The 26,695-nt window shown below is 40.5% G+C and overlaps 1 protein-coding gene across 2 annotated transcripts; it reads right to left on the bottom strand.

Annotated features, from left to right (window-relative positions):
* Positions 1-7,208: 7,208 nt before the first annotated feature.
* Positions 7,209-20,108, bottom strand: LOC124406794 (uncharacterized protein DDB_G0287625). Of its 2 annotated transcripts, none has more exons than XM_046882404.1 (5): positions 19,807-20,108; positions 10,254-10,576; positions 9,697-9,807; positions 8,699-9,244; positions 7,209-7,428 (listed from the first exon to the last, which is right to left on the bottom strand). In XM_046882404.1, exons 1-5 carry the CDS (start codon positions 19,807-19,809, stop codon positions 7,254-7,256), a joined length of 1,158 nt encoding a protein of 385 aa, XP_046738360.1. In that variant the 5' UTR covers positions 19,810-20,108; the 3' UTR covers positions 7,209-7,253. The 2 variants fall into 2 exon arrangements, with proteins under 2 accessions (XP_046738360.1, XP_046738349.1); XM_046882393.1 differs by having other exon boundaries at positions 9,628-9,807; positions 19,807-20,106.
* Between the last annotated feature and the right edge of the window lie 6,587 nt (positions 20,109-26,695).

The raw sequence follows: 26,695 nt of genomic DNA, 5'->3' as shown, positions 1-26,695 counted from the left end.
TGCCGTAATTCTCATTAGGCTGCTGATTTAGGGGGATATTAAACGCTCCAATACGTTACAGAGGCAGAACCGGAAGTTAGCGCCTGGCGTTCTGCGCGCATGCACGCGCTTCTGCAAACCGGATGTACAAAGTCCAGACGTGCTGCGATAGATCCGCTTTCTACTTTAAAACCAAAAAAATTTTCCCACAATTGCACATCTTCCGGGATCCAGTCAAAAAGCTGAGAAACGATCATCGATTAGATCTTAAATTTTTCTAAATTTTCTTCAAATTTTAGTATCCCAATTAAGGTCTATTCTATGGTACGCCATAACAATTCAAGTCCATTCAGTGTGAGTCCTCCTTTCCACACGATGCATCTATGATTAAGGAGAAGAAAAAAAAACCGATGGATGTCGTAATTTTTCAACAATTATACTCGATATTTCGAAGCTTTTGATTTTCAGTGGCGACGATGATTTAAAATAGCGAATATTCCCGCGGGGTCTGGGAATCGAGAAACGAAGCGAGTCTACGGTAGATATCTCGGGAGCTGATTCAACGTCGAGCTGTAGAATTTCGCGGGTGGATGCACGGAAGCGACACTTGTTAGCTAGTGGAATCGAGGTTCGTTTGGGAGGAAAGAGATATTGACAGAATGCCTCCGCCGAGTCGAGAACATTTCGCGCGTCTGTTTTCCCGCCAACCATATATATGTATAAACGTAACGTCGCTCCTGATTACAAGTGGAGAGGATCCCGACCCTCGGGATCAAGGGAGGTTTAATTTTTTTTTGTTCTCCTCATTACGTGGCTCTTATTATTTCCTTCCGGGTTCTCGCAGCTTCGCACGTTGGGAAAAGTATTATTTCGCACGGTGCGATAAAATTTCATCAATAAATAATATATCAGAGAAACGATATTGACCCGTTGTGTGAAAATATGGATATTGAGGTGAGGAAATTCGGCATTGCTCTACATGACTAATCCACTGGACAATCGGCGAACACGTCCGTTCTGCTGCAATTGCTGACTCGGTGATTCGGGGCGCGCGTTTATGTGCCTGTAGGTACCTACCTACGTATCCTGGCTTCGGTGTTCCGGAATTTGAGGGAAATTCCCACCATTCAACCGCTTTGCAATTCCTCCGTACATCCGCGTCGAGTCAGCCTCCGTAAATCTACCTGCTGCTGCACTGCACCGGCAGAACGAATGACGTGCTAACGCAAATAGTTGCTCTGCAGACGATTTAGTTCCGCGTTCCTCTCATCCCACTTCTCGCAATCGTCAAATGGCATCGTGACTATGCATGTGCGTATAGGTACATATATTCCCACGAAAATTCTAAGAATGATCTCAACTCTTTTCGCCAAGGGAGGAGCAAATTAATTTCAGGGAAAAGAATCTTGTACGAATCGATTAAAAATCACTAAAAACCCTGAAATTCAGAGTAACTATTTTCATATTGTTACCTAATCTCTAATTCAATGCTCGAAATGCATCTCGAATGAATTCCTGCCGGATACCCGGATGTTCTGCGACTGACTGTACATCCCGACACGAGGGACACATCCCTTGGCAGAATTGAATTGACCCGAGAGATCGGGCGGTCGAAAGGAGCTTGTTATTCCGTCGTATGTTGGTCGGAATACCTGAGGGTAGTTTTCCCACTTTATTCGGGAGCACGAGCTCTTCGGAATTCCATGCTCCGAAAAATTGCAGGACATCCCTTTTTCCATGCAACGTGTGCGGTCTTCTGATGCAAATTGAAAAAATAGCAGAAGAGAAAGGGAGAGGGGGAGAGAGGGGGTATCACAAATTTTTCGTCATCTTTTTTCCGACCGAAACGACATTTCCATCGGTTTCAACGCATCGCCACCGGAAGAAGGCCTGTAATTTTTTTTTTTTTTTTTCAGTGAAACGGTAAACTGTTCTCTTCGCCGGATCTTTCATGCCAGCTGATACTTGTAAGGAAAACGGAAATATTTAGAGCACGTGGAAGTGAGTCCGTGTGCCAGAAGCCGTCACCTGTTATCACCCTTGTGCTGTGGCAAATACGGTGTCGCAATGCTGCCAAAACGTGCTTGAGTTTCAAGATATTCGGATTGAGGATGAATGAAAACGTGAAAAATTATACGCATTTGATACGCAACCGCAGGTGTGCAGTCTTGAAAAATTTTCGAATCGTTTAACTTATTTCTAAATAAGGAATGGACAAAAAATGCGTGAGAAGTTTGAACCGGATTCGAAACTGTGTGCAAAATTTTAAGAGCCTCTCTTCTGAGGTACAAATTAAAGGGGGATGGGATTTTAGGGCGTATAAAAAATCCCGCAGACTTCAACCCCTAACTATGAGCCTGAAACTTCACTCCGCATTGCAGGAATCGGGGTGGCCGTAGGGTTTCAATTGGCACATGGTCCAGTCTGCGAGCAAAGATCGAGGGGTTGAGGAATGTATCTATACTCGAGGTAATTTAAAGCTGCCAGAATCCGTAAAGAGATCGAGAGAATCGTTTAGAGCGTTGAAACTTTCTTCACAAATTTTCGCCAACCCTCGAAGTAAATGAAATTCTGTAAATACCCGAGTCGAAATTTAGTGACTACTTTAAGCCATGAGTAGGGCTTTGTTGTTAAATTTTTAAGAATCGGAGTTTAATCTAGCATTTCAAGGTTCAATTTTCTTAAAAGTAAGTTTACGAGTAATATGAATCTTGGTAAAATCAAATTTAGGCCTAAATTTCTACTCTGGTAAAATTGCCGAGGAATTTTCAACCCTTTGACGTGAAAAACCAGCCTTTTTTCAGTCTGTACGAGTTTATCCGTTGAATTGAATTCATGAGAAGTATGAAACGACTCGGGTATCTGTCATCCGGGGTTTATACCTAGCTTGCGAAAAGTTCGTTCGTATACGTTTTCACTTCAGCTTCCTAGACTAGTTATTTTCCAGATACGAGCTTCACGACTGAAATACAAAATAGCCTGAGGGTGGCAGGTGTGAGAATAAAATAATACTCCGCAGCGTTTTTCTCCGCAAAATTCGAGGCGAAAAAATAGGCGAGCAATTATCGATGTTAGGATGTTTAAATACCGATTAAGGATTGAATTACAACCTTAGAATCGTAAATAACCGCAGTGTGAAAAACTCGAGGGAATAATATATTGTTCGACGAATTTTTCTCCCATGATCGATCCGACTGACCGTGAAATTGGCATCGCAGCTTCCCGTCGTTGCGTCGAAGGAGAAAGCAATTATAATCGACGACTAAATCAAGTCCCTCGTATCCGAGACGCAGACGCCGCTGTTCCGTCGCGTTGATCAAAGACTCGAGGCTGCGACGCGTTTCAATAAGACGTGAATTACACGGTTCCACAAGTTGCCCCGCGTAGAGAATATAACCGAGGATCCGACATCGGTTTGAGTGAATTAATTCGACGGTTTCCTCCCCGATCCGCAGAGCGGAGCAATTACTACAATTTCAAGAATAGCAATTTAAATTGAGTTTGGTTTTGATTGAGGCACGTCCCTTTCGACGGTCCAATCCTACGCTTAGGCATTAGCATTTAGATCGTCCAATTTCAGAGAATACAAAGTTGTTTTATGATCAACATCCGAAGGCGATCCAGACCCCTTGATATATATCCCATAGATTCGCAGAGTCAACCTCCGTTTTGTCTGCATCCGTTTTTCACTTTCGATCAATGTTTTTTTTCTTTTTGGTAACATTAAGTTGATCCGTGTCGCATAATCAATTGAACAGGGCCCCATTAAACAGTCTGATCGTGAACTAAAAAGGGTGATGATAATAAAGAATAGCTAAATATGTTACAAAATATATAATAAAAAACTCGAGAATTTCAACTATACAAGCCTGTTCATCAATTATTTCACACCGATCACGTGTTTAATGTCATTTTTTAAAAACAATATCTATTTACAAGGTATTACAGTTCGTTCTGTTCATGAGTTAAAATTCGAGCCAAAAATTGCACGACATGATTTTTTTTCCTCAGTACGAATAGTGGCTAATAACAAGAAAAAAAAATGAAAAGAAATCATCAAAAGTTTATAACAGAGGACAAGATTACTCTAAATACCAAACGAAAATTGGAGAAAGAATTTGACCCACGTATTTCTCGAGTTTGAATGTTTCCACGCGAAGGAATGTGGAGCGGGATGCGATTCGTTTGGCGAATTACAAGCGCCGCGTGACTTTCGATCCCGGTGGAGTTTGAGGGGGCGAAAAGCCCACTTGGCAGGAGTGAGAGGGACGGAGGGAGGGAGGAACACGTCAAAAGCTTTTCTCTCTGAAGCAGTCGAGAGATAGAGATGGAGGGAAAAAAAGGGAGAGAGAGAGAGTCCGAGTCCTTCGAGATTCTTCGAGGTATAAAACCGACGGCTTAAGCAGTTACTCCTGCTCTCCACGTGACGTGCGTCACGACGTGTCTCTTAATAATGCATCCCGGATCCTTGAGCCTTTTTCCAAAACGCTCAGACGGGTTGTACCGACGCAAACAGAGTCAGGATTTCCGTTCGCCAAGAGTCTACGCTACTTCGCTCCTCCGCGATTTGCGAAATAAATAAAATCGCAAGAATACCGAGCGAGATGTCGAGGAACGTGTGTATCGCAGAGGGTTTTTGGCCCTCTTACTTTGTACCACTTTCGCGAAAACGACATAATATTGGCTCAATACTGTGGGACGGTATCGAAATCCGTCCCCGATTAAAAACGAAAAAAAAAATAAATAAATAAACAGAATAAAAAAAATAAAAAATTCATACACGGTTACACGTGTACGAGAATATAATATTAGTTGGGAGGAAATTTTTCAACGCTTCGAAGAAAGATGGCGGTAACTTTTCAGGTAAATCAAATCCGAATCTCAGCTTACTGACCCAGTGTAAGAAACTTTTGCAATAACTTGGAAATGAGTTTTCAAATTTTTTTAATACCTGTGTATGACATAGCTGTGACAGTGAAACATTGCCAATTTTTTTTTTCTTTCTTCTCTGTTTTCAAAGTCTCTTGACCGCTACTCAGTCGTAAATTATTTTCGTTCGATATAACGAATATAAATTGACCTAATTTTGTGGTTTGAATCGCGTTCGCTTTTTTGTTGCATCGGTACCTATCAGTTTTATTATTTTTTTATTGTTTCCAATGTTTTTCAAACAACTCGCATTCGCACGCCTAGTGGCAGCATGGATCCGCGAATTACGCACATGTACAGTACACGCAAGTAGCAGAATTTGGCAGACCACAAGGTTTACGGTGTTGGTCAAGAGGTCTTCCGCGGAGGCACGTATGTACATATATACACAGCCAAGGTATGGGGGGGGGGGGGCTTTTGTCGGATGGTGGAGAAATCGATCTATACCTACAACAGTTGCTAAACTCGGGGCGTAAATTTTGCGGATAGTAAAGCTTGCGGCAGGAAGTTACACGGCGGATCTCAACCGCTGCCCTGATACTGTTTGCATCGCCTGATTGAAATCGAAAGGGCATATTCGCTATTTTCTCGTCACTTTGGAAATTTTTCCTTGTATTGACCATTGGCTGATTGCAAAACCAAAAGAGTATACGAGTCACTATTTTTTGTTCTCGTTTTCAAAATTTTACAAAATCAAAAAGAACGTATAAGCTTTTGACCTGCACGTGAGATTTCTTGTTTATAAGTATTTAGCCTTTTGTTTACGAAACTTAACTTTTTTGGCGATGAACTTTTATGATTTTGGTGGCAATAGCCAGAAAGCTAAAACAATCCATGAATCGATCCAATTGAGTCCAAAAAAATAATCAATCATGATTCGATTGAGTGGGTAAAAATTAATCGAGTAATTAATCATTTTACATACATATATTTTTTTTGTTTTGTTTTCGAAACTGTGTATTTGAAACCAAAATTTCGTAAATTTCAGTACATAATCGTAAAAGCGGTAAAGTTTTTCCCAATATCAGGTGAAAATACTCATTTATCTTTCACTAAAAAATAATCGAGTCGGTGGATTAATCGAGTTTGAAAAAAATAATCGATATAATAAAATAAAAAATCGATTGATTTTGGTCGTTGTTAGATTTTGGAAACAAGATACAACCGTCATAAAGTAATTTTAATCCTCTTCGCGATCAAGAACAATTAGTTAGCTGCACTTTCGCACGTACGAAAGCACGAAGTTTTGTTAATAAGAATCAAACCATACTTATCAAAAATTAATTCCCCACTTGCAGCTGCCGCCGTTTTCCTCGCTGCTGCTCCTTTTTATACCAACTAATATATATATATACCTTCTTCGTATATAACAAAAGTTTCGAGTATCGACGTTGGGAGCTCGTACTGAAAACTCGTTACACAGCATCTTGTATATTTCATATTTTTTATTCAATTTCCTTCTGCTCCTTTCGCATCTGACTCTTGATCGTGATTGATCGACGCGTTTCGATATTACACATTCCGTATGCGATTATTATTTTCGCTCTTACTAAGTTGCGGTTGATTTTTCCGTTCGATTTGAAAAGTCATTTTCACTCTTAATTTCGCGACTTCCGTTTTCTTCGCATCGTAGTTACTGCATATATATTGCAGAATTCAACGCTAACAAGTTTTAGACTTTACGAGTATATTGTGTGATAATTTATTCATGAAGTACGATTTTATTATTACAAAAATTACTTAAATAAATGTGGATTGGGAATTTTACGTTAAGGATTTGAGATACGGAATAAGTTAAGGTAATCACGAATAAAAATTAGAGGCAATAATGAGGAATAAAAAAAAAAAAACGAGTTACTATAATGTATAAATATTATCTACACATACGTATAAGAGCGTAGTTGTCGGAGTTAATTTTCAGGGATGACTCGAACCTCTTTCAAAGCAGGTACACTCAGCCCCTGTGTCCAGTAGCCTTATCATTTGCAATAAAAAACTAAGAAGGAGGAAATAATGAACACGACCGGGTAATTAGTAGTTATCATAAATATATCCGAGGTAATCAGGGGAAGTAAATCAATTTTACACATCGCTATTACGAGGAAATATTACAGTCACGAATTGCGGACGAACGAAATAATATCTATTTCCAAATCTGCAACCAGTTCCTTCGTAAAATTATTGAAAAATTATTATTATCTTCAAACGAGCGTCGATTTGCGTTACAGGCAAATTAACGCTTTAAAAGCTCCTCAAGTAAAAACGTACAAAATAAAGAAAGAAAAAAAAAAACCTTCAGATTCTGTTATTTGGACAACTTTTAATGCGACTTAATCCCTAATCTCCTAATCCTTGTATACTTTGTTACTGTCCTGCGACTTGGGTGAGTTTGTTGCTGATTCCTGACCGATGCTGTTCGACGGTGTCGAGGACTCAGGTCGGTCGTGGAGGTAGCTCGTACCCCGGGAAGCGCCCGGGGCTGCGGTGCTGTCGTAGAAATAATCCCTCGGTCGATAGTATCTGGGGAAAGAGACAAAAAAAAAAAATGTTTCGCCTTTCTTGGTGGAATAAAACGAGAGAAGCAAAAAAAATAGGGAAAGAGAAATAGAAAGAAGTGAGAAAAAAAAAAGAAAAAATTCATATATATATATATATATATGTATATAAACGGAAGAAAATAACCGGTGCGAAATTTCGCGAAACAATTTATCCTCTTCGAGATTCTTCTCGAGGTTTACATTCACCACCACCACCACCACCACCATCACCACCACTCTGCAGCAGTGAACGTGATCGTAAAGCAACCTCAAATACCGTTGAAGTTACGAAGCGATCTTTAACGCCGGGGGGTTAATCGGGCTGTAATAAATTTATACGGAATATTTCAAAGTATAAACCGATGAGGCGTGAAAACGTGGGCTGAGCTTAATCACACGCTTTAGCGTAACTACGTGCGGGATCAATTTCCGATCAAGACCTCAAGGCGAAACACTTATTACTTTGCAAACACCCCATTCCTCTAACAACTCAAGTCTGCAGGAATTCGGTGGAATAATTATCGGCATGGATCGAATAATACTCCTTCACACAGTGAGAATCAAAATTGCAAAAATTTGTGCACTTGCAAAAAAGTTGCAAAGGACCTCGCAAAATCCTTATGGAAATTTGCCCGGTCGGTAAAAGTTCTCGTGAACACAAGTCCCAAAAATCAGTAATTTTCGATATACAGGCTACGGAAGAAAGGTGTCCAGATTTTTTTTATATCTATGGATTTCGCGATTTTTATGAATTATGAAGCTCCAAGGTGAGTTTAAATCGACAAAAATCACTCAAAAAACCACACAATTAATTCCCAAAGGTAGATAGGAAGCTGCGATTGATTCTGTCCATTAGTCCGCTGTTTTGCCGAAAAGAGGTTGCAGCGTCAAATTTGACGCGAAGAACGACATCCTCTCAGTCTTGCGTCGATCGACTCTCCTGTTTTTCACGCGTGTCCGAAGTCTCTGCCACTCGGTTGTGCAGTTTTTGAGTGAAATATTCGACTTAAAGTCCCCTTAAAGCTTTGTGATTCGTTAAAATGGCGTGATCGATAGATATAAAAAAATCCATGCACCCTAGACCATAAATTTTTGGGACTTGCGGGCGATGAGAACCTTCGATCGTCCTGCAACATACTCAAAATTCATCCAATCTCCCCAAGGATTCTGCGAGATCCTTTGCAAAATTTCTAAAAATTAATAAATTTATCAGAAAAATTTTGAAAATTGAAAGCAAAGCAGCGATTTATCACCCTGGATCACGATCTCTGTTGAAGTCCCTGTCCCTCCAGTTGTCCCTGTCCCTTTCCCTTTCCCTTTCCCTGTCCCTGCTCCCAGCGTAGTTCCAGGCGCTGGCGTATCCACGGTCGTATCCTGGTCCCCAGCTTCCGGATGTACCTGAAGTAAAGTATCCTGCACCTGCGCCTCCACCTGCTGCACCGCCTCCGTACCCGACGCCGACGCTGCCTCCCCTGCTTCCGAATCTGTCATAGCTGTAGCGATCGTCGAGGGCGGGTTTCCTGCTGTAGATCCTGTCGTAAGGATCATACCTGTCGTAGGTCTGCTCGTATCGATTTCCGTACCGATTTCGTCGGTCGTATCGCGGCATGTACGGATCCTCGTGATAGCTTGGCCTCCTGGAGGGGCTGTAATACCGGACTTCTTCCCGGCTCTCGTAAGGGTAGCGAGAATCCAGATTGTCGTATCCGTTTCCTCGCTCGTAGTAACCTCGATCGTAGTTCCGGTCGTAGCCTGGGTCTCGATCGTAGATTCGATCGCGGTCGTAGCGACTGTCGTATCTGGGGAAGTTCAAACAACTTTTTACAGCTTTCTTCGTTTTGTACTTGTTCTTCCAAAGGAACGCAGAAGGTCGTATGTAACTGTGACCTACGACCCTTCGGTCTGAGTAAAAGAAACGAGTGAATCGAAGGTCGAATTTTTTCTCTCGTAAAAAACGTAAAACAGAAAAAAGAACGTTTACCTCGTGTATAAATCGAAAATATAAACCTTCAAAATTTGGCATGTGGAATCGAAGCGATGACGAGAAATCTTTTTCCCGATTTCCGCTCAGCTCTGCATAGTTAATAGGAAAAAAATTCATCGTGCAAAGATGTATTGGGAATATTTTTGAGAGAGTGCAAGTTGTGAGAAAATCAGTTTAAATTAAGACTTGACTGGATACCGGTCGCCATAGTAGATGGGCCGTAAATCGTATCTTCCGAATCGATTGTAACGTTGATCGTAATCGTACCCAGGTGACCTGCCGCGATCGTAGTCGTCGTATCGATCTCTGTAGCTGACGGGCGACCTTCGATCCTCAAGATCGTAATCGTACCAGTCGTATCGTGGCTTCGGTCTGTACCTGTTGTACAAAAAAGGCAAAAGGTAACGATGATAAATTTATGCCTAAAATACGACCTATTTTCCGAAGAATAAGAAATAAAATTGCACACAAAGAAATTTGAAAAAAAAAAACAAAATGCAATTATATACCTTTTTTCTTTTACATAACACACAAATCATTTTGCGAATAAAGGGATTCAATTAATGTGAGGAAACGATATAAAGCTGACAGTGGGACGATAATATGAATTAAAACTTTGGGCAATATAACCGATCGAGGAAAGTTACGGGGTTGAATCTTTTTCCACCCCGTAACACGCAAGGTGATTGTACATATATCTATATGTCTGACTATACATGTGTGTGTGTGTGTATATATATATATATAAAAGCAGGGGAAAAGTTGAGGACGAGAGTATAGAAAAGTTTGGTAATATCTGTCGGAGAAAAGCATCGAGGACTGACCCACGATCGGAGGCGCTGGACGCCGAGGACTTGTTCGGGTCGCAGGTGATGCATCGTGATTCGAAATAGGCGGCGTCTCTCGGCTCGTTGGAATCCGGACTCCGGGTGCCGATTGTTCCTGAACTCACAGATAAACCGTCCCCGGCGTATCTGCTCGTGTAATATTGGTCGGAACGAGCCTGTCGGTAGAGAGCGCCGAGCGCCGACGAGGCTGACGGCGTCGTGTCCGCCCTCGACGTATCCGACGTTCCCGATCCCGACGTCGACGGCGATGGCGAACCCCTCGCTCCACCCAGAGCAAGCAATCCCAGGAGGACCGGTATCTGAAACAGGATATTCGCGGGGTTTGAATTCGTCGAAAAGGCTTTCTATTCGACTTCCTCTGAAAATAAAATTATCGTCAATAAACAATTCAAGAGAGTCAATAATTTATCGGGTTAATATTTGAGGAAAATTCGAAGAAATACAGTTTTCATTTACTTTTAAACACGAAGAAAAATTTTTATTAACCCAACCTGACCAGCGATTATCGGACTTCATAGAAGCAATAAAAAGAGTTTTTTTTTTTAAAGAAATTTCCGTCAATCTGTACGTCTGTACGCCCTATTTTGTACACAATACCTGCCGTACATCGCATGGCGTATAGCGTGCATAAATAAAACTATAAGTACCTATCTGCATAGTAGTTTTAAGGGTGGTTTCGTGCAGGAGTTGGGGAATGTCGCGCGGAGAATTTTATAGCTAAAAAAAAATGTGTATCTACTATATAGGTATATAAATATCCCGTGTAAATTCTAAATAGAATTCCCGGCTCTGCGGTAAAGGTATACGTGTGTATATATATATATATATATATATATACATATACCTGATAGAGCATAATAAAATGCGGGAAAATGCCAGAGAATTTCATTAGCACACCTCGGGCCGTTCTATTTTACCACATTTAGATGCTGCTGCAAGGTAGAGGACATCGGCGTATTTACGAAAACTGTTATTTCCTTGAAAAAAGTAACACAAAAACACAATTAACTGTCAAATAAATAAATGAATGAGTGAAACAGGAATGAAAATACAAGTTAATAATTTGAGATATTAATCAAGAGCGATAAATTCTTCGAAATTTCAATTGCTCGTCGTGAGTGCTAAATTCCAGTGAAAACCACCCTCTACGGTCAGGCGGTAAGGATCGCATAGATTTCTAGTGAATTCTCACGCAATTCAAATCTAGTGTACCTACGAGCTTATTAAATCGTCAAATGGAACCCGAAGATCTACATCGAATCTATTGATTCTGATACGATATTAGTTTCACCACGTAAGGACCGAGCTCACGTGATCCGGAAAATGATAAGAAAATTTTTAATCATCCGCAACGAAAAAGAAAGGTAAGAATAAAGCGGAGTGAGAAATATTGGAATGAAAAACAAACAAACAAACGTTTCCATCACTATTAAAAAAAATTCTGAAATCTGAATAACTATTGTAAATGAATTCCGAATTTTGTTTTTCCCTTTTTTTTCAACACTCCTATTCCTGGTAAAATATTCCGTTGTTTTTGAATTTTTAAAAATAATATTCTGTGATAATTTTTTCGGTGGACGCCACATCGTTGCGAATTAATCATTGTATTATACTGAAATTTGAATCGAACACTTATCCGAATGTGTTCGTCTCTGAAGCAAAGTGAATATCAAGCTCCACCCCGTTCATTTTCCGGACAATTTTATGCCGCAAATGAGCGCAAATGTGCACAAGCTTGCGCCATTTTCTTGTCAAGTGCGGATACCAAATGGGGTAGTTGAGGCAGGTTCAAACTCAGTTTCGCGTTGCTGTGGAACTTCTCTTTCGGATCGAAGAATTATACACGATTTCGCCTCACCCCCCCCCCCCCCCCCCCCGTGAGCTTTTATCATTCTATTTTGCGCACATCATCACGCAGCTGTGAGATTCAACTCGGCGTGCAATAAGCTTTCCAGTAACGTTTATGCCGGATTTATTCGCTCTCGTTTTCATCCGCTGTGCATAATCAGGCCCCGAATATCAACCACCGCGCTTTACGCAAATATATATTAAAATAAAGGCGGAATGGAGATTATTACGAGGAGTCCTCAAACAATTTTGACAGACAATAAGGAGTGTTTATTCTTCCAGAAAGTTGATCGCGATTTCAACCATTATTGAACGAGGGTTCAATTACCATGGATTCCAAACAGCCGTAGGGTTAATCCATAGAATCTTTGAACAAGCTCAAGACGCGGCTAACATTAAACCGTTTTTACTTATTGAAGATAAATTGAACTACATATAATGAAGAAGAAAGAAAATCGTTAAGAACGAGATACAAGTTCATATTAACTGCGTAAATTATACTTCGGCAAGAGTCGGACACCTTGTTTTACTACTTAAATTAAATTTCCACAAGTGCAGTATTTTCAGGTTCAAGTATGTGACCTGACGATTGTTTATTCAAACCAATTCCAATTTCCATTAACAAGATGTATTCATTTATCTGTACCGATGCAAATTATAAATCAGTTCGAGTCGAGGCTTATTCGCTGTGAGATATTATGCATATTCATTGGGCATTAAGTCGCGACTATACCGTTGCGATAATTGGTCTACGTACACAAGTGTCGTTAGTCAAATGTACATATGATGTACTGCCGTGGAATGCAGGTTAGGCAATTTGATACGCGCGTTTTGTCCCGTCTACGAGCTTTTCCACCCCCACCCCCCGTGTTTTGCGCGCATGGTAGGGTTAAATTCATTTTTGTTTCCACAATCGTCCCGAAAGAAAAAGTATTTTTCTAATAAGTATGCTAATTCTTCTTTAAAACGAACTCAAACAATATTTAAAAAAAAAAATTTCTAATTGTAAGCGTAGACAAAGGATCGAAAAAGTCTCTTCTTTCCAGCTTCCGGATCGCCGCGATCCTTCTTTCATTAATCATTCACCAGCATGAAACCGAGTCAATTTCTCCAATTACCATTTATGGCAGCGATTGCGGTTCGGGAGATAGAAAAAAATCGCTGCGCCCATCCGGTTAGCTCTCACTTGAAAACTCTTTCTCTTCTATATGTGGCCTACCTTGTAAATTGTAGATAGAGACACCTTTGTCATGTAAAAATGATCCACCGACAGGAAATGAAACAATCAACAACGAATTCAAATCACTTACCGCTTACCGGATGATAATCCGCCTTTATATATACATTATACGCATAATAGACAAATATTTCGAAACTTATTTTTCAATATACCAAAGCTAACAAATCCACGGCAAAAAGTCACGAATGCGTGGCCGAGAGATATGAATCGCTCATGGTCAAAAGCACGCGTCACGCGATGTGAACCGACGGCATTGAAACGTTTTCACGTTTTTCGCAAACAACTTTTTATCCGCTTGTTCGTACCACGTGACCTACCGCTTCCGAAAAATCGAGAATTCCATAATAAGTTCGTTTTATTCGTCTTACGTCACACCGAGGGCGAGGCGAATGCGGCAAACGCAATTTGTCACCGTGTACAAATGCAAATTTGCAGTCACCGTGCATCGCCCGCGTTATATTAATGCTGCGAAACGATGCGAGTTGCAACGCCTTCACCTCGCTTGGTAAGCCCTGCACGCCGTGGAGGTTTCACATCCTCGACTGACACGTGCCAATGTAACGACCACAAACGGCAAATCTAATTAGATACCGAGATTTTCGCAAGGGTTTCAACCATTATTTTGCAAATTAGCCGTGTCATGTATCCAGAGTTTGCTTGAAAATTCAGCATTGAGTTACGAAATGGGCGTTGATGGGTGTGTAAAAGTTGAGAGTATAAATCGCAACGGAAATCAAGTATCGAACTTGTAAGAGTTCTTCAAAAGCCACCAATTTCCCTTGGAATCATTAAAACAAGAAAGAACGATTGTTCGATTAAAATTTGAATTTGAATTTGATTTCACTTGAAATTCACTCGCCATTTTTCTGTTCGCAATAAATAGTTGAGCAAGAATTTTCCTATACCTACTAAAGAACACAAACCATTTGAATTCAACGTTCCACACCATTCGTATCGCGTCCACTTAGAACGGCAGTTAAATAACGTCAATAGCTGTAGCGATTCGCGCAATAATAGCGTCAATTGAATACTGCTTCGAGCAACAAGACATCGATAAGAAAAAGAGGTACGATATCGATTGCCGTTCACCGGTATACCTCCGTACATCGGGATAAGCCGCCATTCGGTATTGCTTTGTTCTCTCCTCTCCTCTCCTCTCCTTTCCCTCTTTTCTTCCTTACCTCTCATCCTCCACGATCCTCGGGGACCAGAGTCCTGAGGTTTTCATATGGGTGGTAAAGATACGTATCTTGTCCTCGACATTCCGTGAAAAACAAACAATCGAGAAAGCTTAAAGAACCGAGTCTGAAGCCGTCCGTAATTTCGTCCCAAAAAGCAGATTGTTTATCGAGCTTTTCCGCTCAAAGCGCAATTCTTTGTACGTTCTTATTTACGTTAACGACAGTCTTCCTTCAGCTCATACATATATATATATATATATAAGTCACATGTATGTCCCTATACTTATAACGTGTGTAAAAATAGAGTAACACAAAGTAAGTGAGTGCGTGCGTGTGTGTAGAACACGAAACGCGGTGAGACGAAACTAGAAATGTTAATGTACTTCCGGAACACGTAGGACGACAAATCAGAGGCTTTTTGTGTCGGTCGGTATAGCCGGTTGGGGGTGGGAAAAAGGTGAAGCATTTTTTTCCACCTCCTTTTATTCACCCTGTTTGTTTTTTGGTTTTTTTTTCCTCTCTCAGTTTTTTTTTCTCCCCTCTCTTTCTCTTTTACTCCGCCTCTCTTTTCGCAAACACGAAAGAGTTCAAGGTACTTTGTTAGCAGCGAGAGCACTCGCTCATTCGTTCGTCCATTCATTCGCTCCCTCGCTCACTCGCGAAACTCTCGCAGTTCGTCTCTACTCTACTCTGCCTGGACCGCGGTGGTGGTGCCGGATATAATAGGAGCGGAAATGATGTCACGCGAGAGGCGAACGCGGCTGCAGCAGGTCCTCGTACAATAACCTCGTGTTTGGCATTCCCCTCAACTGACCATTATTTTATTACCTCTCCAACGTTCGCGCGCTGTACAATAAATGTACTTCCTTTGTCGGTGGTCGGACGAACCTCTGACACTCCACCTCCATCGCGAATTTATTATCGTTTCACGTATACGAGTATTACATATATAAGTCCGCATTAATTTGACACCCGTTACGCTCCTCGTCCTTAAATTTATCCGCTTCGTGATAGAGAAGAATTTCGAATTTCATATCAACACTCCGACTTTACACCACGTTTTATCCAAAGGAAATTCGCGAATCCCAATGTGCGACGTACCTACTAGACTCTTTGTATACCTATACGTACCGCGAAAGATCGAATTAGCCAGTAATTAAAACGAGGCGTATGGGACCAGTTTCCTTCCGGCTTCGGTAGTCATGCGTGGTACAAAACGTACGAGCGTAAAGTATGCACGCCGGGGGCAGAGCCCAGACTTCCCTTATGGGTCACGCATCTTTGACCGCTTTGTTCGTGCTCAATGCTCGGTAATTATCGCACGCTGTCCTCTTCCAGTACGTTTATCCCGTACACAATAAGAGCGAGGCGAAGGTAAACTTACTGTGAAAAGGTGAAAAGGTGAAAAGCAGCTCGCAGGTATTTTCTTACTCGTATACGCTACGTTTTTGGTTCTTTTGACGAAAGGATTTCCATTAACTGGCTATTACAAACTTGTTGTTTTTTTCCTTTTACTTTTCTTTTTCACTTCTTTCGTCGCGATTTAACAGGACTTTGTGAAAACAATTTGGTGGGATGAAACGAAGACAAGGAGAATTAAGGGTGTATCAAACGTACAGTCCGGTCAAAGAATTTTGGAGACTGAAATACGGTATAACGAAGGCTTGAAGCTGGGATAAATCGATTTCAAAAAATATTACCTTAATACAAAAAAAAATATTAAAAACCAGGAACTTCATCTACAATAGTACAATTATTGATGCCTTGGACGAGAAAATTTTGTTTACTTTAAGAGAATTCACTCATTCACGATCAAAATGAGCTCCTAAATCGTTAAAATCGTTCCAACAATTCAATTTGTCTGTTGTAAAAATCATTTAATAACGAGATCCCTTCAGTTTTGAATAATTATGCTATTGTAGCTGAGAATTGTGGTATTCTTATAAAAAAAAATATTCTGTTCCAAAGGAATATTAAATTGGGAGAACTTCATTTGCGCATTCGAATTAGCGTTAGATGATATTTCTGTCTTTAGAGGTGTTTAACTGGACTGTACATTTGGTAAATTCTCAAGAGCGGAGAGACGGGGAGGGGAGGATTTGAGTGTACTGAAGATAGAAAATTACATACCACTGAATTCCGACTCGTGTCTTCGAGAAAATCCTCAACCAAGTTGCAGGCTTAAGGCAATTTGGGGAATTGGACTGCTTCAAAAATCCTAAGTCGCGGTTGGAATAAGAGTCGCGTGTACGTTTCGCAAAGTAATAATGAATATTATAATTATATCACGGCTGAACGAAGGAATCCGCTGCTGCGTATATTATATCCGAGAAGCCAAATGAAGGTAAAAGTAATCAGCATTATGAGAGGGAAATTAATTAACCCGAATCAAGTCGAATCAGCGGTAATGATCGCGGCTTGTGTGGAATCATAATTACGAAATTGATTTGCTCAAATTATGTCCAATTATAACAAATCCGTAGAACCGCGTGCTTGATCGTAAATTACCGTGCGTGTGGTTAATTAATTTCGAATGCGGTATTATATCAGATTGCTGTTAGTTGAAAATCGCGGGCTTCCTTCGTTGCGGCGATGAAACATCCCCGCAGTTTCAATCTACGATCGTAACATCGATGTACAAATGATATGATTGCGCATTTGCAGGATCTAGATTGGCTCGTTAACCTTGTCGACATTTTTTGTTCGAACTGTTTAACTAAAAACGAATAGAGGAAAAAATCCGCGAGCTGAATCCTTCCTTTTCACGATCCGCTCGTTTCTCCGAGCCGTTTGTGCAGCATAACGACATCGACGAGCGTAAAAAGGGGGAAAATCTAACCGGAAATATGGCAGGCAGGATAATCGGCGCAGCTTTGTGACGTCGTTCCGGTAAAATTAGAACAACCATCAACGTTCCCGTGGAAACGGGTTACAGTCTCGCCGTCCCATAATTTTCTTGATACTTTGGAAACTTTCTTGAAAGTAATAAAAGTCACGTTAAAATGTTAGTCTAGTAAAAGTCTTTCTATAAAAAATTCACCCTCGCATCGGTTTGTAATTACAATAATGATCGAGCATTTATTATCTGAAAAAGAAGAAGATACTTCGTCTATACGTAATAATCGAACACTATAGTTTCGTTAAAACGCGTTGACATTATTAAAAAATACAAGAGCGAAATCGTCCGAATAAAAGTAAGTTTCCAATTTTTTATTTTTAAATAATAACCGCACGATTTTGCTCAATCGTTGAAGAAATGCTCGATTTTTTCTGCGTAAAATTATTCCGGTAATGAATCGTGGAAACGGCGATAAAATTCGGGATTCGAAGGAGTTCGAAGGGTCGAGATTTCACGCAGAGCGTTAATCCCGCGACGGAAATGAGATTTTTTTCTCCAAAAGTATATAGTACGTGCCCCGATCGGCCGGTTATATTTCTACCGAGCCTAATTCCCCCTCGCAGTGTCAGATAAGGGGTGAACATTAACAGGGGATAAAGGAGGAAAGTTTTAAACAATCCCATGCAGGCGGGAAGTTCATTAACAGAAGCCATTGGGCGCATGCAGAGCTAGGGCCGAGCGTTAATGGAGGCCCGATAAAGCTCTGCCTGATTAATGCAGCCGAGTGTCAGATGTCGGGAAGTTTGCTGGGGAGTTTGGAAAACTTGGGGGGGTAGGAGAGGGTGAGAAAAGGGATCCTCGTGACTCGGTGAAACGGCCAGCTGCACAGTTATGAGTGAATACCTAAATCATAGCAAAAGATGAAACAATGAAACTGGAAGCGTTCGATCAGCCCAGTGCAATTTCCTGCAAGCTGCGAGAGCGGAGCTTTCTTTCGTTCTTTCGACAGGATGCCCTGCAGGCAGTATTTAAGTATCTCAGTATCCCCCCCCCCCCCCTGGTACTGATCTAGGAGGAAAAACGGTTTATAGTGCTAGATAAATGCGCACTATAAGATTTTAAGACCGGCTTAGCAGGATGAAAGCCTCCCCAGGGATCGGATGATTGCTTCGTCCTCAATTAGAAAGAGTGCTAATTCCTGTTCCACTTCTGGGCTGCGGTCTAGAGTCACGGACAGTACTGAGTGGATACGAAAGGCATCTGTCTTTGCTCGTTGCCCTTGAAAGGAGATCGGAGAATACGGAGATTCATCGTGGAAGTAATTGCCGAGAGGAACCGAAGCTTCATTGGTTCACGGGATCGTTATCAATCCGTCTCTTCTTTCATCAATTTTAACCTTTTCTCGAACGTCTAGACGGAAAGAAATTCCCGGAACGTCAACTCCCTGAACTCGTTGAAGATTTTATTCGGTATCTTGACTTCGATAATATTTCCATTCCATTTCGTGACGTGCAACACGTCTGGTTTAAATAATTAGGATGCGTTTTATGCGTTAGCGGTAATGTGGAGGTAAATAGAACAATGTTCTGGCTGTTTAATAAGGAAGTTCGTTGACCGAGAATCGATACTTTTTCTTCATTTTATTACAGGATTGTAGTACGTAGAGTATTTATCAAATTATTATATTTGTAAGCTACGATCAAAATCTCTGCAAAGTATGAAAATAGAAAACAGTGGAATTATGATAGGTATGAGATACCGATGTTTTATTTTGAATATGTAGTTTTAAGATTGTTTAAAACGTAGTAGATTTGTTCTATTTTACTTAACGATTGAAGATTTTATTCAGAAAAATATTTTATACAAGTTAATTAAAACAATTTTGTTCCATTACTTATCACGTGAGAATATTTGGATATATAATTTTATGACATTTTAGTAATTTCGATTATAATTATCAAGAGGTATATCGAATTGACTACTGAAACAAAGAATCTGTTTCAACATATTTGTAGAAAATGGTATCTTGAATAAAACGAACAGCTACCGCAGAATAAAATCGATTGAATCTAGTAAAAAAAAAAAAAACAATGACGTTTAAGCTTTTGTTGACAATTTCAGGATTCTCAGTTATTCTGTTTTATTCTTAGCTTGCAATAGCGTTTCGATAAATTAATATTTAATCCCCAACAATCTCATAATAAACCGAATAAAATCCATCGAAGTTTCACCGATCAACAAGCTATAAAACCGCATATTTTTCAAAATTACAAACGCGGTTCAATCGCATCAGTGAGGTTTTAGAGTCCTGGGGCTGAAATGAACGAATGAAACGCCGCCGAGCGATGGTGTTCGTCGATTGATTGAAAGCAAAAAGACAAAAACAAAAAAAAGGAACGAAAATTAAAAATTCCTACTCACCATGGTCTATTCGCTCCGCAGTCACTGACACCGGTGCAAAATTTGGCCGAACGTTCACTTTACGATTATGCGAATAATGTATTATTATTAGCACGGATTCGCAGATGGAAAGACGCTAAGATCCAACTACCATCGCCGATCCTCGGCGCACAATTGAGAGTCCTATACTCGTTTGGACAGGTTTTTAGCGCAGGTTCGTCGTTTTATAGGTTCCGGTAACCTTGCCTGTCTCCCCCCTCCAAACAGCGCCCTGAACAACCTGTTCATCCCGTGTATCGAGTGTATTAAACTGCACGATGATCAGATCCAGCCGGCCAAGTTCGCGCAACTTTTTTTTGCTCATTCTGTTTTCGCACAGCTTAATACGTTTGTCGCGCCGAGATTCCTCGATGCAACATATTTTTTAAACTGTCTAACGAGTCTGGAACTACGACGGGACGAATCGACTTGGACCGATCAGTTCGATCTGTGCTCAGTCCAGGAAAACCGTCTGACCTCATCCCCAGTGAAATATCGCGAAAGCGGTTGTAGCTGCTGTCGCAAATTCTAGATATAGCTATAAGTATGAAAATTTTCGCGAGGAGAAAGACAAACAGACTAGCGTAATGGCGCTCGTTAATTATAACTTTCTGCAGTCGCAGAGAGATATTTCTCGCCCGCTTTTTCTACTCTCGGTCAATTTTTCGTGCCTAGCGAATCCCCGACGTCTAGGTGTGTTATATATGTACCTAATTTATATCTGTAACTCGGAATTGACGCAAGGTTGAAAAGTCGACGGGGGATCGGAACCGTGTGAAAGCGGCCGAATTTTTTGCCCACGAATTCACGTCGAATGGTGCCCATGCAATGTAGCTGAATTCGAATGAATCGAGGACTGGAGAACCGGATGTGGAAAATTGTGGGACGGACCTGGGGTGTCACGGTTCGCGTCTCCAGAACTAAATTACGCATTGTCGATTCATGTTCCGATGTTCAGGCCCATGTATGGTATACACGCGTCATATTATGCATCCGTTAATTTATCAGAGGTATCAGGTGTATGGTGTATATAATAAAAACGCTGTCGAAAATGCGGAATTGCGGCGTAGAATTGTTTCGGTGATGAAAAACCGCCCCGAGGGCTGCGTATGAGATCTATAATAAGGCATGGAGTGCGGATTCGATCCAAAAAGAAAAATTAGAACCCTGCAATGAATTTGAAAAGTTTCGAAAGCGCCAAATTCCAAATTATTTGCTTGATGAAATTTCACCACTTTGATCTTTTTTTCTATTGGATTCTCGATATTTTTACATTCTATATATCCTAGTCATTCTGATTTTCGGTTATTCAAATTTTCTACACCAACTCGTTGAGTAAACTACGCTGTGCGAGTATATTTGAACTTTAGGAATTTCACTCTGTCGAAACTTTATTTTTCGTTACTTGGCATTTCGGAACTTTGAGCCGTCGAGTCTCGGACCATTCGAAACTTTGTTGTTTCGAAAAAGTTAAACTTCTTCACTCCAACCCTCACCACCGAATAATTCGTACTCAGTCGCTTTCGCGATTTGTCAAATTTTTAGCTTTAACCCCGCCCGGCAAAATCGACGATCGCATCAATTTACCTAAGAATATACCGCGTAGAACTGAGCTTCAAACAGCTGCGGTAATTAGAGAAAAACGTTGCGAAACTTTTGGCAGATTGATCTACGGGCCGAAGCGTTTCCGAATTAGCAAATCCATTTTACAAGCCATTCAATTTTCCAACACATAATAGACAAAGAGCGAGGTCTTCATATTTCGTAACACAACATCAAAGGAGCGTAACAGGTTGCACAGAAAGGCGAGTCATTATGGCAAAAACAGATTTGTAGGTAGTGTAACGTGCAAGTCGCGTGTAGCTGAAGCGGTGATTGATAAGAGCAGGAAGTCGTGGAAGACCGCCTTGAAATCGAGTGATTATCGATAGTTGCGTCGGTTAAAAAACACAAAAAGAGGCGATCGATCGATCCTTGATAACGGCCCTCGTTCTTGTTGATCAATTTTTATTCTCTCCTCAATCCTTCTAATGAAACTTTAAACGAAGTTCATTAGATCAGTATGGAATTACCAAGTGTTTATCGATCTAAAAACATTGAGGTGATGAGTGATTGACGTCTGCTGATTGCTGGAGCAATCATCAATCATCGATCTCTTCGGTGATTAGATTCTAAGGCCGATTGTCTCGCTCGTTTGTTAAAATATTTTCGACACATCTTGTCCGTGCAACAAAATGTGTATTGTTTGCAAATTTAGGCGTTTAGTTTGAGATTCCTGTTGTACGTTTTCATTCACGCTTTTCAACATCCTTGACCAGGTTTAGTCGCATCCTCTTTTATCGACGTTTGCTCGGACGAAAATTACATCCATGAAATACGCCCAGTGAGTGATTACCTTGTCAAAATAACCGCTCGTTACTTGACAGTGGGTCAATACGAGACTACGCCGAGTACGTATAAGTATGCACGTTAGCACGCATCGTTACTCGACCTCAGAGATTTCTTCATCTTGCCATGGCTTTAATTCCTGTTATTTAACTCCAGCGCCAGTCCGTCTGAGAAAAATGACCGTCATTGAAATTTCCGCAATCTATAAACGGACCCGAATATATATTATCAAGGTGATCCTTTCACGAGCCTTTGCGAATATTTTACAAGTTACTGATTCTTGTGTACAATGAAGTACAAATACATGACATTAAGCTAAAAAAGTTTCAAGCCAAGTTACCAAACACTTATCCAATAATGATGACTTTGAAAACCGTTAAATGTGAACAGCAATTTATAGAGATGACCTGTTTGCTATATTTCCATTCAATAATTTGTATACTGATGATTTGAAAATGATAATGATTAAAGCAGATAAGCAGAAAAATTTCGATTTTTATAACGACAACTTGTCGTTAGGTGTAATAATTAATTAGAACTCGTTTTTATTAAGAGTTAGGCTAATTCACAGATGATTGAAAAGGGGCCCACTTATGACCCCGCAAAATACTGCCCTTCGCGTAAGGATTACTTTGCCTGATTGCTCAAGAGGAACCGGAATCAAGAAGGCGGCGAGGATTGACCATCTGGCATACGTCTCAGTTCTTTGAACTTAGAGGAATAAACGTGGTATATCAGGTGTCAGGTGTGAGAACTTTCGAAAGCTTTGCTCTGGCATAGCAGCGTGGCGCGATGGAAGCTTTTCTCTGAAAAGTTTATGCAATTTATGAAACTCTTGCTCGTTGAAAATAATAAAAGTAATCTGGATATATGAGATTTGAGGAACGGTGCTTTTATTGAGCTTTGAGGATTCAACAGTTTCGGCAAAGTCTTCTATACATCCCAACTCTCGTAAAAAAATATTTTCACTTGTGCCATCTTTTGTAACAATTTAGATTTTTGAAAATAACTTGACTTCTCAAGTTGCGACTGACGATTAGTTGAAATCATTTTTTTTTTGTTGGTCAGTCCTTCAAACTATTCAGCTTATTTTCATCTCTTTTAAAAATTTTCATCAAGAACTTTGCTAACAGAATGTACGCAACGTAGTTTTGTTACAAGATTTGCAGAGTAGTCGAGAAATCCGCGTTGAATTCTTACACCAATTATAAACGTAGATATACGTATAAAACGTGGCGACGCAGGCAAACAGCGTGCGGAAATACGTGCTTGAAATACAAAGCAATGAAATTCATTTGGCATCTGGATTTTACTCTTGATCCCAATGGACTTGGCTAGCTGTACCGTTCATCCGGTGGTTTGGCCCCTCAGGCTGTCTTTCCGAATAAAACGATCTGTTAATTGCCCTCTCGGTCTAATTAAGTTCGTACTTTGATTAACTTACCGATCACGGGAAGAATTCAACTTGAATACTCGCTGGTCGCTAACTCTTTCACGGTCGCGGTGCGAAGTGAAAAAGTGAGAAAAGAGAGGCAAATGAAGAGGGAGAGAAACACGAATCCACCGAGCAAAAAGAGGTGTGGAAATTAAAACTCCTAACGGCACAATTAATTGACTTGTCTCACGTTATCACAACATCCTTATTTAAACTGGCACACGCTGAATGGATCGAACTACTTGTCGTTATGTACATACATACATACGTATCTTGTACGTCAGTTTTATTTGCAACTCCGAAACTTGATCAAAACTATTAAAAGTCACTACGAATAATGGGAATCATAAAAAATGCAATTAATTGTATCAAAACTCAGTTTTGTGTGCTGCTAATTTTTTTTTCACCCTCACTTTTGTGACTGAAAATTTGTTGCAGTTGATTTTGTGACCGATGAGATCCGCTGAAATGGGCTGTTTACTAAAATCTCGGGCGGGGTTGAAATTCCGAATTTGAATAGTTCCGAAAGCGTCAAATGTCGAATTTTTTGGACCCGAAACTTGAAGTAAATAAATCAAACTTTAGCGAAACATCAAAGTTTTGAATGGTCTGAAACCCGACGCTGAAAGTTCCGAAAGTACGAAAATGAAAAAATTTGAAAATCTAAAACATCGAGATCGCAATGATCGAAGGGTAAAATTTCACCACTTTGATCTTTCTTTGTTTTGTATTTTCAATATTTTTACGTTCGGCATCTCGGCCATTCCGATTTTTGTTTTTTTTCTGATTTTTTATTCCTACTCGTTGAGTAAACAACGCCTATCTTAATATTCGGAATTTCGCTTTACCGGAACTTGAATTTTCGGAATCTTGCATTCCAGAACTTTGAGCCGTCGGGTTTCCGACCATTCAAAACCTTGTTGTTCGGTAAAAATGAAATTTCTTTACCTCAAGTTTCGCCACCAAAAAATTCAGAATTAGGTACTTTCGGAACTTTTTAATTCCAGAACTTCAACCCCGCCCTAAAATCTCATGTTTAAGCTCTCGTCTCTGTCTCAACATCGAAAGGAAAAAATGCCTAGAATTCCGCCAACGGCGATTCATTGTTCGTTCGCGATCCTCGAGTTCCCTAAAGACAGTTAGAAGCGATCCCTCCGCTCATTGTCAGAAGAGGGTAAATGAGGAATGAAGCTCGACTACGCGGGTTCGGATCTGTTATAATTCATCAGCATCGTTGACGGCGATACCTTGACAGCCGGGAATTCATAGTCCTAAGACGGCATCCTCTTAGGATCCTCGTTCGTCCTTTCCCGGTATCCGAAATTATACTTGATGTAAACCGCGTCGTCTTGCAAACAGCCTAGAAGGGCTGACTATATTCCGCAGGTCCAACCACGCTTAGGCGCAAAAGTAGCCCGCAATATCGCCCACTCGCATTCGCAAACGTTAATCAAGCTCCATAAGCGATGTAATCTATGACCTGCTCACAATTAATGCGCAGCGCTGAGCTGCCTCGCTATCTATTTATCAAACCGACCCAATTATCGCTGGCAATATACCACCTCAATCGAAATTCCACCGCACCGGTTCAACTCTTGCCAAAATCACCCCCATCAGCTTGTCCCTTAGGTAATAATTTTCGTCTATCAGTCAGAAATTTCCACCAAACCCATCTCGAATGGTCGAAAACTATTAATTAGGATTTTTGAATCCTCGTCTATTCTTGACGGCAGTTTTAGGATAAAATCTCGTGTTTATTGTATCGTATATATACAATATATAAATATGTAAAAAAAAAAATTTAATAATCGAAATGCTGTTCATCTTGCCGTGTTTCAAATGGCAGAAATAAAGTGATTGTTGAAATTGTTTTCTCTCTTTTCGCATATCGGTTTGAATTAATTATCTCGAACAGCTCTGCAATAAAGATGCAAAGAAAACGTCAGAAACAGAGGCATGTGTTCGATAACGGCTGATAATTGGATTCAAAGGGAATATCGTGATGTCTGCCGTGAAAGGATGAACCTTCACGTTCCAAATGCCATCTAAACCGAACAATGGAACTTGTCAGTCTGAGATGTGGATAAATATACATACCTACGCAGAGGCTAAATCACTCTTGGAAGCCAACAAATATGCATGAACCGTTATTCCGTAACTCGACTATACATATAAAGGGAATTCCTAGCAGTCTGCAAGATAGATGAACACTTAGTTTGGCATTACAGAACTCGCTAGGCTTTTCACCACGCGATGAAAAATGTATTTAAATATTGCAGTAGGCTAATTGACAGCGACTGGTTTTTACCCGATTTTGTAGAATATCAAAAATTTGTAAGCGTCCTGGAGGAATAGAGTTTCAGAAAAGTCGTCACATTTATTTTCCTCGCGGAACTTCCGTCATATACCTACACGTCATTTGAGTGTATTATTTTTTACTTTAATGGCTTCTGTCGAGCAAGAACCTCGTTCATAGTACTAAACGCAATAAGGCAAACAATTTCAAACTATGAATAACATTATAAATCCCATTTCCATTAGGAAACTATTATTGAGCTCTGGCTGAGTAAGTTTTCGCGTAGAGTGGATCATCCGAGGGGAAATATTCCGAGATGGATTTAAAACTCTGGTAAAATTCGTTGCGGTGTGATAATAGGAAGCACGCGGAGAGCTGAAAATTGATATAAACCCTCCGCCTCTGCAGGCCTGATTTTCGAAAGGTTTCGGTATCGTTTTTCAATGAAAATATAAAAACCTTTTCGCTAAATCACGCCTCGATACGCATTCGCGAATTCCGGCGTTACTGGGTGGTGAAAAACGCCGGGTTGTTTGTGGGTGGGGGGTGGCAAGAAACAGACGAGCGAATGATAAATTACGCGGGACGAAGAAAGGTGGAAAGACAAAGGCGAAGGGTGCTCAATGAGAACCAATTGTTACGATGCTGTACTCAAATCCATCCGCTGCACGCTCCGCTGATTCGATTGTATACCTATACAGTCAAGCTTTACCCGAATATTCAATATCGTAATTGCAAAGCCTCGGGTTCCG

This window comes from Diprion similis, chromosome 1, assembly GCF_021155765.1.
Source record: "Diprion similis isolate iyDipSimi1 chromosome 1, iyDipSimi1.1, whole genome shotgun sequence".
In the NCBI taxonomy this organism is placed as follows: Eukaryota; Metazoa; Arthropoda; class Insecta; order Hymenoptera; family Diprionidae; genus Diprion; species Diprion similis.
The sequence above is the reverse complement of the archived record's forward strand: the minus strand, read 5'-3'. Positions and strand labels throughout refer to the sequence as shown.